General features: G+C 48.5%; 1 protein-coding gene across 1 annotated transcript in view; it reads right to left on the bottom strand.

Annotated features, from left to right (window-relative positions):
• Nucleotides 1-1,043: 1,043 nt before the first annotated feature.
• LOC100540249 (fer-1-like protein 4) overlaps nucleotides 1,044-15,605 on the bottom strand; it is a 35,352-nt gene continuing 20,790 nt past the window's right edge. Inside the window, exons 29-45 of the mRNA XM_010722246.3 lie at nucleotides 15,394-15,556; nucleotides 14,291-14,394; nucleotides 13,815-13,946; nucleotides 13,107-13,155; nucleotides 12,161-12,267; nucleotides 11,705-11,836; nucleotides 10,922-11,032; nucleotides 10,333-10,460; nucleotides 9,708-9,878; nucleotides 8,837-8,991; nucleotides 6,514-6,692; nucleotides 5,809-5,894; nucleotides 4,961-5,059; nucleotides 4,461-4,702; nucleotides 2,122-2,396; nucleotides 1,783-1,883; nucleotides 1,044-1,591 (exon numbers count right to left, since the gene is read on the bottom strand). Coding sequence (XP_010720548.1) covers nucleotides 1,411-1,591; nucleotides 1,783-1,883; nucleotides 2,122-2,396; nucleotides 4,461-4,702; nucleotides 4,961-5,059; nucleotides 5,809-5,894; nucleotides 6,514-6,692; nucleotides 8,837-8,991; nucleotides 9,708-9,878; nucleotides 10,333-10,460; nucleotides 10,922-11,032; nucleotides 11,705-11,836; nucleotides 12,161-12,267; nucleotides 13,107-13,155; nucleotides 13,815-13,946; nucleotides 14,291-14,394; nucleotides 15,394-15,556 — 2,415 coding nt within the window. The 3' untranslated portion in view covers nucleotides 1,044-1,410. The remainder of the gene's footprint in view (nucleotides 1,592-1,782; nucleotides 1,884-2,121; nucleotides 2,397-4,460; nucleotides 4,703-4,960; nucleotides 5,060-5,808; nucleotides 5,895-6,513; nucleotides 6,693-8,836; nucleotides 8,992-9,707; nucleotides 9,879-10,332; nucleotides 10,461-10,921; nucleotides 11,033-11,704; nucleotides 11,837-12,160; nucleotides 12,268-13,106; nucleotides 13,156-13,814; nucleotides 13,947-14,290; nucleotides 14,395-15,393; nucleotides 15,557-15,605) is intronic.

Below are 15,605 nucleotides of genomic sequence, written 5' to 3'. Positions count from 1 at the left end.
CTTGCTCCCCTGTAGCCCAGGGATCTGCAGGAGTGGGAAGAGGCTGCTCCCTTTGCCATTCTGGAGCTAACTCTACCCCACCACCCCATCTAGTTTCACTGAAAATGCCTCTGAGCACCATCTCCTGCAATGCAGACAACCCTTCCCACCAAACCTCCCAGTGATGCACCTTGACTTGCAACCCAGTCATGATCTTGTCTCAGCAGCATTTGTGCAAGCAACAGAAACTCTGGGGCACTGGAGCCCATGCTGAGAACCTGTCTGCTTTAATTTACATCAGCCCAATATCATGATGCAGATGTATGCTGATGGCCCCATGCTGACATCCCAGCTCTGTGCTACCAGGGGAAAGGGCAGAGGTGCACTGGGGAGGGCTGCCTGCAGCAGCGTGGCCTGTTCCAGGAGCAGTGAGGAATCCCCAGGGATGTCAGAGAGAACAGCCAGGAAGATTTTATAGGAATTGAGCTGGAACCGGAGGGTCTTCAAGGATCCTTCCAGCCCAAATTGTTCTGTGATTCTATTATTCTATTCCGGTAGAAATGAAGATCCAAAATGAAGTTGGAAGCAAGCCTGATATCCAGCCCTGCACATGCAAGAAATGCTGTTGGTAGCTTGTGAAGACTGCATCCCAGGGAGTGCTACCATGTCCACAGCTGCCCCTACTGCTCCCATGCTCTTGGAGTATCAGGAAGCACACAGTTACCTTGGCTCTATCACCATTCTCCTCTCCTCCACCCTCCAGCTGCAGCAGCACCCTGGGAAGCCCATAAACAGATCATCCTGGTCCCACCCCCACTGGGTCCCAGCACCAGACCTGCCCTCTCCCACACAACGTGCTCTGAATTCTTCAGGCAGGAGAAGACCTGGGAAGTGCCAGGTAGTGTCCAGATAGGACACAGACAGCCCTATATGTTCCCATCCCTTCCAGAATGCCTGTCAATGGCAAGAGCTGGCTCCTGCTGCCATGTCTGCAGTTGTGATCCTTCCCCCCCATCCCACCCCAGGTAACAAAGAACTACTTTTTCCCGTAGCTGTAACTGTCTTTGAAGGAGTTTGCTTTATTTAGAATCATAGAATCATTAAGGCTGGAAAAGACCACAACGATCATCTAGTCCAATCCCCACCATTAAACCACATTCCTCAGAGCCACATCTAAATTCTTCTTGAAAACCTGAATGGACAGTGACTCCACCACTTTCCTGGGCAGCATGTTCCAATTTAGTAGGTTGGTTACTTGATTCCTTAGCATCCCATGGGTACTTAGCAAGAGACATGACTCCCCAAAGAGAGCCTGGCCTCTCACTCTCCAGATTGCCTGTGCATTTGCAAGGTTTCCTTAAACTTCCTGGTCTGACCTCAGTTACTGCAATAATCACCCCTGTTTTTGTGTAGTCCTGCTCTAGAGAGCATTTATCCATTGATGATCTTCTCACTAATGTATCCAGGCATAGTGTAGATCAGCAGAACCAGGAAGACCGTCAGAAGAGCAACCACAAACAGCACAATGATGTACTTCTTGTACCGCTTCCAGATAAAGAACACAAAGGTTTTCATGGGGTTCATAAACCAGTTGAAAGAAGTTTTTGGCCGGCTGGAACGTGAAGAAATGAAATGAAACTGCCCTGTCCTGCTCTGGCAGCAGCTGTCCTGCAGACACCCCCACCTTGCTCCCCAGTCGCTCTGACCTCCCAGAGAAGTGGATTCTCCCTCTTCCCACATAAACAGCCACCAAAAAAAGAGCTACCAGACATTTGCTGTAAGGTGATGAATACAGATACTCACTTGGGCTTTTCCAGGGGTTCGGGCTCTTTTCGGCCCAAACCAACAGGATTCTTCTCAGCCTCCTCCATAGTCAGCAGCTGGAACTCTGCCTCTACTTTACCCTGGAGGGGGAACATAACAGAGTCACAGCTGGAAGTGCTGCTTCACAGAGCAGGTGCTAGCCACGTACTTGTCAGGACTGGGTATTTTTCTCCCAATTCCACTTGGACCCTGCACAAAGTTGTGTGCAGATGGATCATTACTGCCTCTGCAGGTTATGTGTATGCAGGACAGGTTGCCACGTCCCAGCAAAGGCACATCATCAACTCTCCACTCACTCCCACCAGCGCCCTGCCTTACCGTCAGGAAGTACTTGTTCCCACTAGGGTCTGTGAACTCAATGTCTTCTGGTTTAACGGAGCTGCTCCACTTCTTCTTTTTCTTCTTCTTCTCCTTGGCCTCCCTCTCCTCATCTTCTTGATCTTTGAGTTTGATGAAGGGCCACCAGCCCCTCATGCGCTTGTTGCGGAAGATGGAGAAGCGAGGCGCAGCGTTCTCCTTTGCCATCTTGATGGTGCAATGCTCTGAGCTCTTGGCTGCCCGCACCATGTCGTGCAGCTTCAGCTCAATGGAGCCTGCAGGCACAGGGATAGCCCATGATAAAACCCCAGGGTGAACCCCACGCTCCTGCTGGTGCTCCAGCCATGCTCCCACCAGCACCAGCCCCTTCCAGCTGCTGCAATGATCTAACAGAGTAATGTACATTTACAGGTGGGGAACCTGAAACTCAGCCCAAGAAAAGACAGCCCAAGAGTTAGAGAGGCAGAAGATGCAGTTCATGTCTCCTTACTGTCTGATGTGGCCAATCTGGTTTGCATGTGGTACAGGGTGTTATTGTGAAAACAGTGCCATGCCCCCCCTGTTCTCCTCACATGCACAAGCTCTTTTTCCTCTCCTTGTTCTTGAAAACATGAATAAGGAATTATAAAATCTGCAAAACTTATTGAGAGTTTCACCTTTGACTTACATCTGAAACAGCCTCAGCTCACCCCCCTGCTTCATCTTCCATCCCTATCCTCTTTGGAAGGGGCTCCTGTCCCACTTAGGCACTGGGCCGTTGCAGCAGATCAGTCTTATCACACACTGGGCTTTATTGGCCAAAGCATGGTCATCAACCAAGGCTGTGCTGTCATTCAGTAAGACCGAATAGACTGCAGAATTGGGCAGGGAGGAACCTGATGAGGTTTAACAAGTGCTAGCATAGAGCCTTGCACCTGGGAAGGAATAACTGCATGCATCATTAGAAGTTGGGGCATGACCTGCTGGAGAGGAGCTCTGTAGAGAAGGACCTGGGGGTCCTGGTAACCAACAGGTTGGCCATGAGCCAGCAGTGCGCCCTTGTGCCCAAGAAGGCCACTGGTATATTAAATGGTGTATTAAAAAGAGTGCGGCCAGAAGGCTGAGGGAGGTGATCCTCCCCCTCTGCTCTGCCCTGGTGAAGCCACATTTAGAATACTGTGTCCAGTTCTGGGCTCCCCAGTAAAAACAAGACAGGGATCTTCTAGAAGGAGTCTGGTGGAGGACCACAAGGATGATAAAGGGCCTGGAGCATCTCCTGTAGGAGAAAAGGCTGAGTAACCTGGGTCTGTTCAGTCTGGGGCAAAGAACACTGAGGGGGGATCTGATCAATGTTTTTAAATATCTAAACAGAAGTGGAAGGCAAATGGATGAGGCCAGGCTCTTCTCAGTGGTGTACAGCAAGAGGACAAGGAGTAATGGCCTAAAACTCAAACACACGAAGTTCCAAACAAACATGCAGAAGAACTTCTTTGTGGTAAGGGTGATGGAGCACTGGAACAGGTTGCCCAGAGAGGCTGCGAAGTCTCTTTCCAGGGAGATATTCAAGATCTGTCTGGACACCTACCTGTGTCACCTATTGTAGGGTACCTGCTTTTGTAGGGGGGTTGGACTCAATGATCCCTTGAGGTCCCTTTCAACCCCTGTGATTCTCTAATTCTGTGAAAATTCCCCTCTGCTCAGCTGTGGTGAAAGTGTGTCTGCCGTGTCTACCATGTCCAGTTTTGGATTTCCAACATGCAAAAGTTGTCAACTCAGTAAAGCATGTCAGGCAATGGACACAAGCTGCAGCAAGACAAACACTAACTAGACACAAGCAGAACAATTTGAGAATGATAAGAATGGTGCAGCCTAGAAAAGGGTCCCAGAGGGATGCTGGAATCTCCATCCTTGGAGATACTCTAAATTCCCAATTCTGAGCAACCTGGATTGCAACTAGACCTGTTAGGAATAGGAGGCTGCAGAAAAAGCTGAAGAGACCCCTTCCTACCTGAAAGTTCCTGAGACTGTGCTTTCTGGGAAGCACTGAGATTGCTGTCTAACACTTTCATCAGTGCCCAAATAGCACTACTGAAACAATCACTGCTGCAAACGTCTCATGGGGGTACAAAACATTTGTTGGGCACACCAGCTCAGTGTGTCTCTGCCGGGCAGGCATGAACCACAGGGCTCTGACTATCACTCACACTTGTCAAAAGCCAGCCCAGGTGATTGCTGAGCTGAAGAGTTTGATCTGGTGCTACTGGTGTTCTTGTTTGGAGAGCAGGACCCCAAGGGAAATGCTGGAGTACTTCAGCAAGGTGAGGGTCAGGCCACCCCACTCCCAGCAGAATATGCTGTACCTAGAAAGTCATTAGCTGAAATCCTGTCATAATCCCAGACTTGGAGGACCAGAACAGCTGGCTCCCGAAATTCTGATTCCTCCACGGAGAAGACAGAATCCTTCTTCTTGTAGGTGATCTCCTTCTCAGTTGGGAGATAGTTGAAGCGGAAGATGAACCTCCAGTTGAAATTGCCCTCCCCAGTCAAGGAGTTAAAGTGAACATCTGTCTCCTGCTTGTCGTGGTCGAGCCCCTTTATCCAGCTGCAGGAGAAGCTCAGTTATCTCATACCCCTTGCCACCCTGCCCCAAATACAAAGCAGAAAGATGGAAGATCTGAACCCTGTAGGGTAGCAGGAAGGGGTCAAAGAGTCAAATTGGATCAAGTGACCTCTATGTGTGGGGTACAGCAGTCAGGGTGGGGGAGGGAGGAGCAGAGGTTCAGACGAGACAGTGGAAGGCATGGGGCAGGGCTGGGAGCCAGACAGCCAGGACTTGGCCCCCTGCTGGCTCCCATCAGACCTCTTCACGTAGATGTCACTAGAAGGCTCTCCAGTTACTGGGTTGACATCATCAAGGATCACATCGTCTGTATTCCAGATAATCACACGCAGCTCGTAGCTGTGGGAAGGACACAGGGGTGGGTGAGACTCTGCTTTCATGCTTGGCATCTTGGAGGGCAAAACAAGTCTAAACCCCCTGCCCTGTGGTACCCTGCCAGGGTCCCTCTGACCCAGTCCAACCCAGTAGTCACATTATCTTGCATGGAGCCCTTGCTGGTGGCTTACAGTGCTGCCAGACAAACACTCACAGTGAAAACAAGAAGTTTGTGCAAAGATAATCCCTGCTGTAGTGCAAACGTACCCAGCACCACTTAGACACAGGAGCTCAGAAAGGCTTAGGCAGGAAGAGACCTCCACAGTCTCCACATTAACCTCCTGCTCTAACTTTGTAGTAGAGCAGATTGATTAGGGCCTGGACCACATGAGTTTTGAGCATCTCCAAGTGAATATCCTCACAGCTCTCCAGTTCCCTGAGTCCCCATCCCAAGATATCTTCACTCTCATTATGAACGATATCCAGCTGGAGTTTTCCTTGCTGCAAGTTGCACCTCTGAGGAGAATCTGGGCCCTTCATCTCAATACTCTCTGACAGCAGCAAATCAGCTCCTTCAGTTTCCCTTCCCTGGGTACCCAGTGGATACCCATTCACCAGCTAGAAAAGAGCTGGGTGAGTAGCTCAGACCTAGGATTTCTACCTTCTCCATTCAAGGAGCTTAACCTTGCCTTTCACCAACACTGGCCCAACTGAAACCCTCGTGCCTGAAGCCAGTGCTCCCAAGACACCATCCCTGCTCCCAGGGGTGCTACCTGATAGGCAGTCGGGGTTTGATATTGACTGGTGGTGGTGCGGGAACGTCATTGGGAAACATGTCGATCCACATGTGCAGGGAGCCCTGATGAGAGATGACAGCAGAGAGGTTTCAGAAGGTTGGCCACCCTCCAGCTCTTCAAGGAGCAAGGGCTTGGCCCTGCAAGGAAAACTATACCAGAAAGTCACCGCTTGTCACCCTCCCTCGCTATTCCCAGTGCTTCAGAGTTTTGTGTGGATTTTAGACAGAGTTGGATAGAAAAAAAACAAGACTATCAAAATTGCTTCTTTTCCTCCCCACCCTGCTGCCAAGAAAAATAATTCCAGACGAGCTGAGTCTATTTCACACACGGCCTTTTGCAGCCTGGAGATCCCGTGCCCAGCCTAGCTGCAGTGCACTGAGCAGAGTATCTTGGCTCTCCAGCTCTGGGTGCTCTGTAGTGGATGAGCCATCAGACAGGCTCAATGCATGGCCATCAGCAAAAGGAAGAATTTGCTCTTGGCAGCGCTGCCCCACTGCCATCAAGCTTCTGCTGACTGCTGACAGAAACAGCTGCTCATCCAGGAAGGTGTAGAGCTTGGGATGCGTGCCATGATGTGGAGACAGAGGGACAATGAGGGATCAGCCAGGGTGTTGGTTACCAGCCGCCCTAAAGGTCATCACCTGGAGCAATGTCTGCTTTGGATAAGGAAACATATCTCACCTGTACAAGCCCAGGGCTCTCAGGGTTGTAAAGGGATCGGATCTCCACATGCTCTGGTACCAGCTTGTACCCGTGTCCTGGCATCTCTTCCCAGTGCTGCAGGACGTACAAAGCCTTGTGCTCATCATCCACTGACCAGTTCTCATCAGCTGCTCCTCTCTGGGCCCTCACAGAGGCCTCTGCAGCAGGGCACAGCCATGGGAAAAGGGCTCAGTATGCCACAGTGAGAAGGAAAATGGTAAGCAGAAGATGAGCAAGCCAAGAGAAATAAGAGGAAAAGGGCAAAAAAGCATTTACAGTGGCCTAGGGAAAAGGATCCACACGATATGACCCTCTGAGGCAGTTTAAGGTCTCGTGTCTGTGGTGACGCCATCAGACCAACAAATAGGAAATACTGCCCCGGGAATGCTCAAGGAAAGAACCATATGGCACTTGGTAGTGACGCATGGCCATGCCCTCCATTAATTAACAATCTATGCTGCTAATTGACTCACTTGGCATAGAATGAAGCCAAATAACAGTTCAAGACCAAAGTAAAACCTGCTAATGTTGAGAAAAACAGGAACCAGTGGGCAAGGATGCACTAATCCACCCATGGTTGGGTTTACAGAGAGCATCTGCTCTTAGGAGATCACCCTGAGATGAAAACCATCCCAAGCAGTCCCAGACATGGCAGGTGTTCACAGGGCTCCAATCTGAGTTGCAGCCACATTTGCACCAGAGCAAATGCTGTCCTGAGCTGTTTTGTTTTCTTTTTTTAATTGGAGCAAAAATCAATGACAGCATTTTTAAATGCTGGTGGAAGAAGTGGGAGCCCTAACAACATGAACACTTCTTGGCTTAGCTTCAGACAAAGCAAAAGATGTAGTTCAGGTACAACCCAATACAAATATTCCAGTGAACAAAGCACACAGACAGAATGGGAATGTGCCAAAATGACTCAAAACAGAGGCAAGACCAGCTCAGAATTAAACTGCAAGGTGGTGGTGAGGCTGATGCATGTTCTGTGGTTTCAGGAAGAGATAAGAGCAGCAGAAAAACAATCACAACTACAGATGGCCCATAGGGAAAGCGAGATCTGCAAATGGAGCTAAGGGAAAATGCAATAAGGAGGATAAGGGTCTGTGTAAATGAACAAAACCTCTGGAGCCAGAATCTGAAATACTTGTTCAAACTGACTCTGGAAGAAAAACTGATCTAGGTATTTGCAACAGGGATGAAAAGCACTTGGGAGAGGAAAAGACAGAGGAAAGGGAGGTAGAGTCATTTTTCCAAGAAGAGCATGTCCACATCACGTCCTTCTGACCCACAAGGTCCTCAGCTAGCATGGCAGTGCTGACTCCGAGGGGCACAAACACAACACTACTCCTCCCTTCCCAGCCATTCAGTGACCTGAACAGAGGGGAAAAGGGCTTCTGGAAGTTCCTTGCTCTCTTCTGAGTGGGATTTATTTCCCCTTCGTGACACAGCATAAGCTATCCTTATAGGCCAGGGAAATGCTGAGCAACACTAAACTAACATAAGGAAAAACTGGCCAGACATGTAGGTGCCACCGCAGCATGGGCACAGAGAGCATCATTTCTGCAGGAAATGTGGCATTGCCTCGTAAGATCCAGCCATCCACAAGCTGGCCAGATCTGCTCCATTCCTGTCTCCAGGCTGGATTTTCTGCATTAGTGCAGAAAACTGAAGACCTATGGTGGGGACGGTTTTCCCCCACTGGCAATAGCACCAGGGCCTATGGTTTCAGTAACAAGGAAAGAAAGATAGCAAAGGAGATATGAAAGCTGCCCATAGGGAAGAAACTAACAATAGTGAGGAGAAATGGGGATTTACCCAAAAAATCCCTGAAGGACAAAGCAGCTAAATGCAGGAAAGAAGAGTGAAAAAGGCCCCCTGAAAACAATAATAGGATTCCAGTCTCTGGGCGATGGTGGTCACAAGCAGATGGAGATAAAGCTCCATGACAGCATCAGCCACTGCAATTAAGCTACAGCTGCTCTGGCTGAACAAGCACCAAGCACCCATGCAGGACACTGCTGTGAGAGGGTCACCTTGCAAAACATTCCAGCTTCTGCCTGGGAAGCTGCTATGGGTCCTAATGAACTCAATCACGTCTCCCCCATCCCAAAAACATCACCCACCAAAGCCAGGCTGCTGGGTGCTGAGGATGCTCCCCACAGTGACCCACAAATGCAGGCAGGGTGTAGGCACAGCCCCAGCAGCACTTCAGGGAAGAGAGGCTGCTGGGTTCCCAGCCCGCACCATCACCACGCTCACTGCTGAGCACAGGAGCAGTCGTGGCACTCCAAGCTCTCTGTACCTTCAGGAAAAGCCTCTGGAGGGACCTTGAAGATTTTGTTGCCCACTTTGACTTCCTCCCGTCTGTACTCTGCTGCAGGGAGTGACATTTTCTTGCATAAGCTATCCAAGATCTGTGTGGGCTTGAAGGCATCTCGCCACGTGTTGTAGCCATTTCTGCATGGAAAGAAGAACATGCTCAGTTTAGACATTGCAGGTTTTTTTTTTCCTACAGACCCCATATTTCCCTCCAGCACAGGCTGTGCCAAAATGTCCCTGCTCAGATTTCACTGGGAAAACCACAGACATAAAAACCTAATGAAAGGAAAGCTTAATGAGCTCCTCTCCCCTGGAACAAGCCAAGGTTGCCCCTCACAAAGCTAGTGGCTTCAGGGCAGCTCTGAACTGTGAAATGGCAGTTAGCAATTCTGGGGACACAACTCCTCAGCTAATTATCAAATAGTAGGGGAGAAAATACGCTTATAGAAAATGTCACCAGGGACCAGAGAATCCATTGTGGAGGAGGCAAAGGAAAACAAGCACCAAGAATCTAGCTGCCCCGGAATTAGCTAGTGCTAGAGAAACTGCCCTACCTTCTGAAAGGGGTCAAAATTACAGTATTAAGTGAGCAATTTTTTCACACAACCCCAGTGTGACTAATGTTTTGCTACTACATGCAAAATGTATCCTGCATTAGGAGTTTGAGCTATCACTGGAAGTTGGGAGGAAGCAAAAAAATGAAGGAAATGGACTTATGTAACTCGTAATGCAACTGCACGATACCTGCCCAGAGGATACTGCAGATGCCAGCAGATACCTGCAAAACTGGAGGTGCTGTGAGTGGCAGGAGAGGAGAAAAGTCTCACGGCTGTAATGTGTCAGTTAATACCTACGTGTCATACTGTGAAGCCACTCCACAGTTGGCCCTGTGCTTGCTGTAGAATCGGTTCTCCAAATCAATCTTAGTCTCTCCAATCAGATCATCAGATCCAACCAAATCATGATCAAACACTGCCACAGTGAGCTCTGATTCCATGGGAAAGGAGACTGTCAGCTCCACAACTCTGGATGGAAGCAGATGGGGAAGAGTAATTAGCAAGAAGTGAAACACATGCTCTGCTTCAATCATTCCATTCTTAAGAATTGTGTTTGCCAGCCCAAAGTCCTCTGATAGAATTTGGCTCTCCGTAATTTCACTGTGTGCAGTTTTCAGTGTCCTTGCTCAAACAAAAAAAGTTATTTATCCATGAGTGTGGATAGAGCTCCTGGAGGTAAGAAGAAATGTCTCCAAAGCTCTGTTGTTATGCTACTTGTCTGATAAATCAAGCCCTTTGAATGCTTCTTTCCTGAAGCCAAACACCCCTGTGACAGATGGAGGGAGGAGACAAGTCTGAGATCTTTGTCTTATAGCACAAAATTCTCCAGAAGAGAGGAACAGAAGACTGCACACGCTGGGCCATGGCCGAGCCCCATGTCTGCACTATTATTAAACCTTGTAGAGGAAAACTTCCTGCATACTCTCCAAATACAGGATTGAGCTGCTTTGGGATGTATCGCTCCTTTGTGTCCTTCTGCTCCTGTCCCACTGTCACCACCACGTAGGGGTCTGCCTTGCCGTTGGGGTCTGCTGGAGACAGGTTTGTAGCCTGGAATACACAGGAGTTACAGCCACACATCAGCTGCAGAGAGCAACGTAAAGAGAGGACACTGCATGGACCTGTAACATCCCAAGGTCACTGCTCAGGTGCTTTCAGCAACTGCCCCAGCAGTGAAATGTTTTTCTTCCCATGCATCCCTACTCAACAAGCCAGAGATGACTCCATCTGCCAGCCCACCTGCTTGCTTCACTGTGTTAGGGCAAATAAGAGGAGCTGAGAAATGCCCAACTGAATTTTTAGGACCTTCTGAAGCAAGAAAGCCTGGAAGGCTCTTCATGGAGAAGATGTAAATGACAGCCCTCGCTGTAGCTGATTCCCACTAGGCTGGCAAGCCAGTGTCAAGCTTTTCCCAAGTATCATTGTTCACATTCACTGAGTGGGAAATGGCAGGAAGTCCTTAGGGTGGGACAGACCCCCAGGCATTACTGTCACTGCCACCAGAGACCTACCTTCACAATATAAACTCTCACAAGAACCTTGATGGGTCTGTTCCTTGGAACACCCTGGGAAACCTTGGGTTCCATGCCAGCTTCCACACTGGGGTAGACATAGAAGGAACCCTACAGAAAAGACACCGCAGGTAATGACTAGATATGAAAGAAAAGATCTCAGGTGGGGTTGGAGCCACCAAGACCATTCCCCCTTGCCAGCTGGGATATCAGAGGCACAGATGCCCCTGCTCATGGAGACGGCCCTTTCCACAAGCACTGCCATGCCTACACAGTGCAGGCAGTCACTCTGCAGGTCAGGCTGCCAAACCACTGCCAACGCCAGAAGACTTTAACATCTCCATACACATAATTCGACTGCCAAAGGCAGGAAGGCAGCAAAGATTTTCTAGGGACCTTCTTAAACCAGCCTTTGTAGTTGATACTTCAGAGTCTTCTAGGATTCCTGAATGGGATGCTGATGCATCTTTTAGACAAGATTACAAATTTGAGAACCAGAGACACTCATTAATACTTACAATACTGAACATAACCGGAGACCTCAACGAGAATAAGAGTCCCTTTATCCTTCATGTTCTCTCCTTGCAAGAGCTAAGAAGTTCTAAAATAAGTTCATTTATCAACTAATAAAGAACCACAGTACACCTGGCAATGCCTCACCATGACCTCACACAGCTTTGCACATACATATCCTCTCCAAGGCTTTGCTGGTGTCTGCGTGCTCTGAGGTACAGATCACTTTAAGAGTAGTCTTTCACAAGCTTTATTCAAATGATACAGCACCTTGTACTTCCCCACAGAATTCTCATCCTCGTGTCCATCTTCATCATCATTTGCTTTGCCACGATGAAGGGGGAAAATACATAGCCAGTCTTCAAAATTATCAAACTCATTTTCCAGCTCAGAGTTGTAGATCTGAAAGAGGTAGAAACTCATGCTAGCTCTTTTTCTGACATTTTAAAGGAGAGGAGAGTCCCTTTTAGGAAAGGGAAGTTCATCCTCCTCCTGCCTTAACCATTTTATCATATCCTCCCTTACCCAGTGCCAGACTTCATGAGTTTCCTTTGTCCTTCCAAGCTCATCAGATGAGCACATGCATCTCAGCAAGGACAGGACTCAGCAAACACTGTTGAGTCAGGTTCTCCAGCCCATTCTAAGCTTCCACTGTAGTGGAAGTGAAGAGGATGTACCCAAAGAGACAGAGTTGAAAAAGGCCATATCCATAACCCCAGCACTCACCTGAAGGGTGGCAATGAGCTTCCTCCTGGGCTGAGCAGGTTCAGCTTCAATTACTGTTTCATCTTCTGCTTCCATATCAATGTAAGCTGCATTTAAATTCCCTCCATCTGAAACGGCAGTAGAAGATTAAGAAATGCTCTGATCTCTCCTATCATTGCAAATGTCCATCCATGAAATGCCTCCCAGCTTTGCTTTGCTTTAATCCAGGCCTTTTGACCTGTGTCATGGTTACTGGAGCTATTGCTGTCTGCAACAGGTGTCCCACAGCACCTCAGCTCTCCCAGCAAGACAAGTCGGTGTGAGTGGGGGAACAAAATTCAGCACAGGCCTGCCTGCCACAATGGATGCTCTTTAGAAAGGAAGGATTAAGCAGAGGAAGGTGACTGGAATCTTCCAAAGGTGCTGCCATGGCAGACAAGAATGGGAGCGAATCTTCTTTTGACAGGTGCTTGTTTGGATGGACTACTTTTGGGTGGATATCCATCACCACTACTTTGTGCACAGGCAGTAATGCCTGGAGGATGAGCACAGCTGGTCCCATCCCTGGGACATCAGGCTAGCGGGACAGAAACCCAACAAGAGAGTGTGCTTCTCTGCCTCATCTCCTAAAGATCTCAAATCCCCTGAGAACAAATGGCATACGCCTACCCTCTATTCCTCTTCTTAAATAGGATTTCTATAATTTCTGTATTTACTGTCCCATCGACTCAGGTCATTGCTGGGCCACTCACTGCTTACACCTCAGCAAAGCTAAGCTTACAACTGTAACACTATTCTCAGATCCTCTGCTTTTTGGGTCCTTCTGAGTCTTTCTTGTATGACTCTTGTATGGTGAATATCCATGTGCACAAAGTGATGCTCAGCTGTTGAATATTCAGACTCCATTTCCACAATCCCACTGACCACTGTGGGAAGAGCCAGGCCCTACACTGCCCAGAAAACTCACCTGCATCATTCAGGTCATCGTTCTCAGCATCTTCCTCATCACTGCGTGTCTGAAATACACAGAGAGTCACCCCAAATCCCTGAGAGCAAAAGTTACTCCATCTGAGCACAGAACACTTCCAAAACTTTTCTGCCAGCACAGTCGACAATATGAAGCCTGAGATATTTTAGCAAATATTAACATCATTGCAGCAGGGTACCCAATGAGTGCCTTAGTGGTATATCTGGAAGAAACAGATTTTCCTCTCTTCAGGTCTTCCTGCTGTTTTGTTATTGTTGTTGTTGTTGCTGTTTTTGATTGGGATCTTGGGGAGGCAAGCAAGGAAATCTGAAGCAGACTTGCCATCCATAGCCCACATAAGGAAGATGGTCAGGACAGAAAGCATAAAGCATGAAAGTCTCCACACTGCATCTCAAATCAGCAAAGTCCTATTTTCAGGACTGTCTTAACAAGAGCCCAGTCATGCTGTCAAGACCACTTTGATACCTAGCCTCAGGGATGCTTCAACATCCATTACCTGCTGACCTCAGCCCACCTGAAGGATGCCTGGTACCTGACTACTGTAAGTGTTCTTGGCACACAAAAGCTTACATCTTCCTGCAGATATATATGCTGCAATATCTCCTATGGCACTCTGTTGCTGAAAACCTCTTCCTCAAGCCACTATGGCCATTCTCCCCTCAGCTAGAAGCTATCACAAGAGATTACCTGGTTATACAGCTCCTTCAGAGACTCATAGTACTTGGACCACCAGTCTAGTTCTTCTGGATCTGGTTTTTCCTCTTCATATTCATCCTCCTTCTTTGCAAACTTATTGATAGGAATCTTTTTCAAAGGAGCCTTAAGATCACAGAGACAAGGACTCAGATGGAGGGAAAAAACATCCAGGATACCTGCACACCCTGCGCTAGAGCCCTGATAGCCCCAGCAAAGGCTCAGCTTCCAGGCAGAGCACAGGAGCTACAAGGCTCTGTGTTCATGCTTCGCTACAAAGGCAGCAGTATTCACTGCATAAGGCAGCAGAACTCTCCTCTCCGTGCCAGAGCCCAGACACACAGCAGTGCCAAGGAACAGCAGAAGCAGCTTGAAATGAGGAGATGGATAGGGGAAGAGGAGCGTTTGAGTCCAGAGAGAAAGCTGGATTCCCAAACATCAAAACACACTGGGCCCTACACATCACTCACCTTCACCAGACTCAGGGGGTGAGCACTGGGACCTGGCTGACCTGAGGCTGGGCCAGTGGTTACTGCAGTCTGAGGTGGAAGACGCCGGGTTGAGAATTTCTGGGCTGAGATGAAGAGAAAAAGCATCATGTTCTCATGTGCTCCTTTCTGCCCACTGCCTCCTAGTCTTGGCCGGTTGTCATTCCACAAGAAAACCATCTCTTACCCCATTGCAGAGTGATTTCTTTTAAAGCTTTTGATAGCAGATCCTTACAAAACTGTACTGGAAATCCAAGTACTGAGACCAGCCACCGTCATCTACATGCTTGTTACTGACTAGCAAGAACCTTTGCTATTTTGATTCTCCACTCATCAATTTTTGCTTCTTCGTCGTCATATCCCCTTTATTTACACACTCCCAGATCAGGAGCTTTGGGTGCTGCTGTCAGAGAGCTATTTGGTGAATCCATTACCCGATGAGTAGTTCTTGACCCAGCAATGCAAGAAAAGTGGAAACCTGTTAATATGTGGTCCCAGTTGACCAGTTCACAGTCCTTAAAACTTGATGGAGGTCTCCCTGGGGAGAGCTCTCCAGCTCAGCTATGCAGACGATTGCAATAAATGAAAACAATGGTCCTCCACAAATTAAATATCTCTGACTCCAGACACAAAATTCCTACAGATGTAAAGTTACTGCCTATTTAGCCCCAGATAAATGGCCTGCTGGACTAAGATATCTTCATGAGCCATTCTGCCTCTTCTGGTTTTCACAACTGTAAAACAAAGAGTGCCTGGGAAAGAGACCCTAAGGAGGTTCTACATCCATAGGTGAAGAGTCCTGTTGACGTGGTGGGGAGGCAAATGACAAGCTACCTTCAGAGAGAACAGTCTGCAAACTACCATCCCAAGAAGGTCAGACCCTACACCATTGCTTGGCAGCAGCCACTTCCCAAACACAGCCTCAGGGGAATCACAAACTGTCTCCAACCCCTACCTGCCCTGTGCAATGCTTACAGCTCTTGGATGAGGACTTTGCTGCCTGGCTACAGGGCAGAAGTGATGGGGATGTTTGCCACAGGCACAACTGCTTGTTATCTCCACAGGAACCTCATCAAGCAGCTCACCTTTGGGCACATCTTCTGTTTCCTCTTCTTCCAGCTCTCTGGGAGAGAATTTCATCACATCAGACACAACGTGGGTCCCCACCAGCACAGTGCGCCCAAACGCCCGCTTTTCCACCACAAAGATGCTGAGGGGAGGGTGCAGGTAGACCTGCTCTGGGAGCTCCTGCAAAAGAACCACACAGAGGAGGGGTTGTGGAGGTGTGGGAAATACA

Source organism: Meleagris gallopavo, chromosome 22 (assembly GCF_000146605.3).
Source record: "Meleagris gallopavo isolate NT-WF06-2002-E0010 breed Aviagen turkey brand Nicholas breeding stock chromosome 22, Turkey_5.1, whole genome shotgun sequence".
In the NCBI taxonomy this organism is placed as follows: Eukaryota; Metazoa; Chordata; class Aves; order Galliformes; family Phasianidae; genus Meleagris; species Meleagris gallopavo.
Note: the sequence above shows the minus strand (reverse complement) of the source record. Positions and strands in the feature narration are given on the sequence as shown.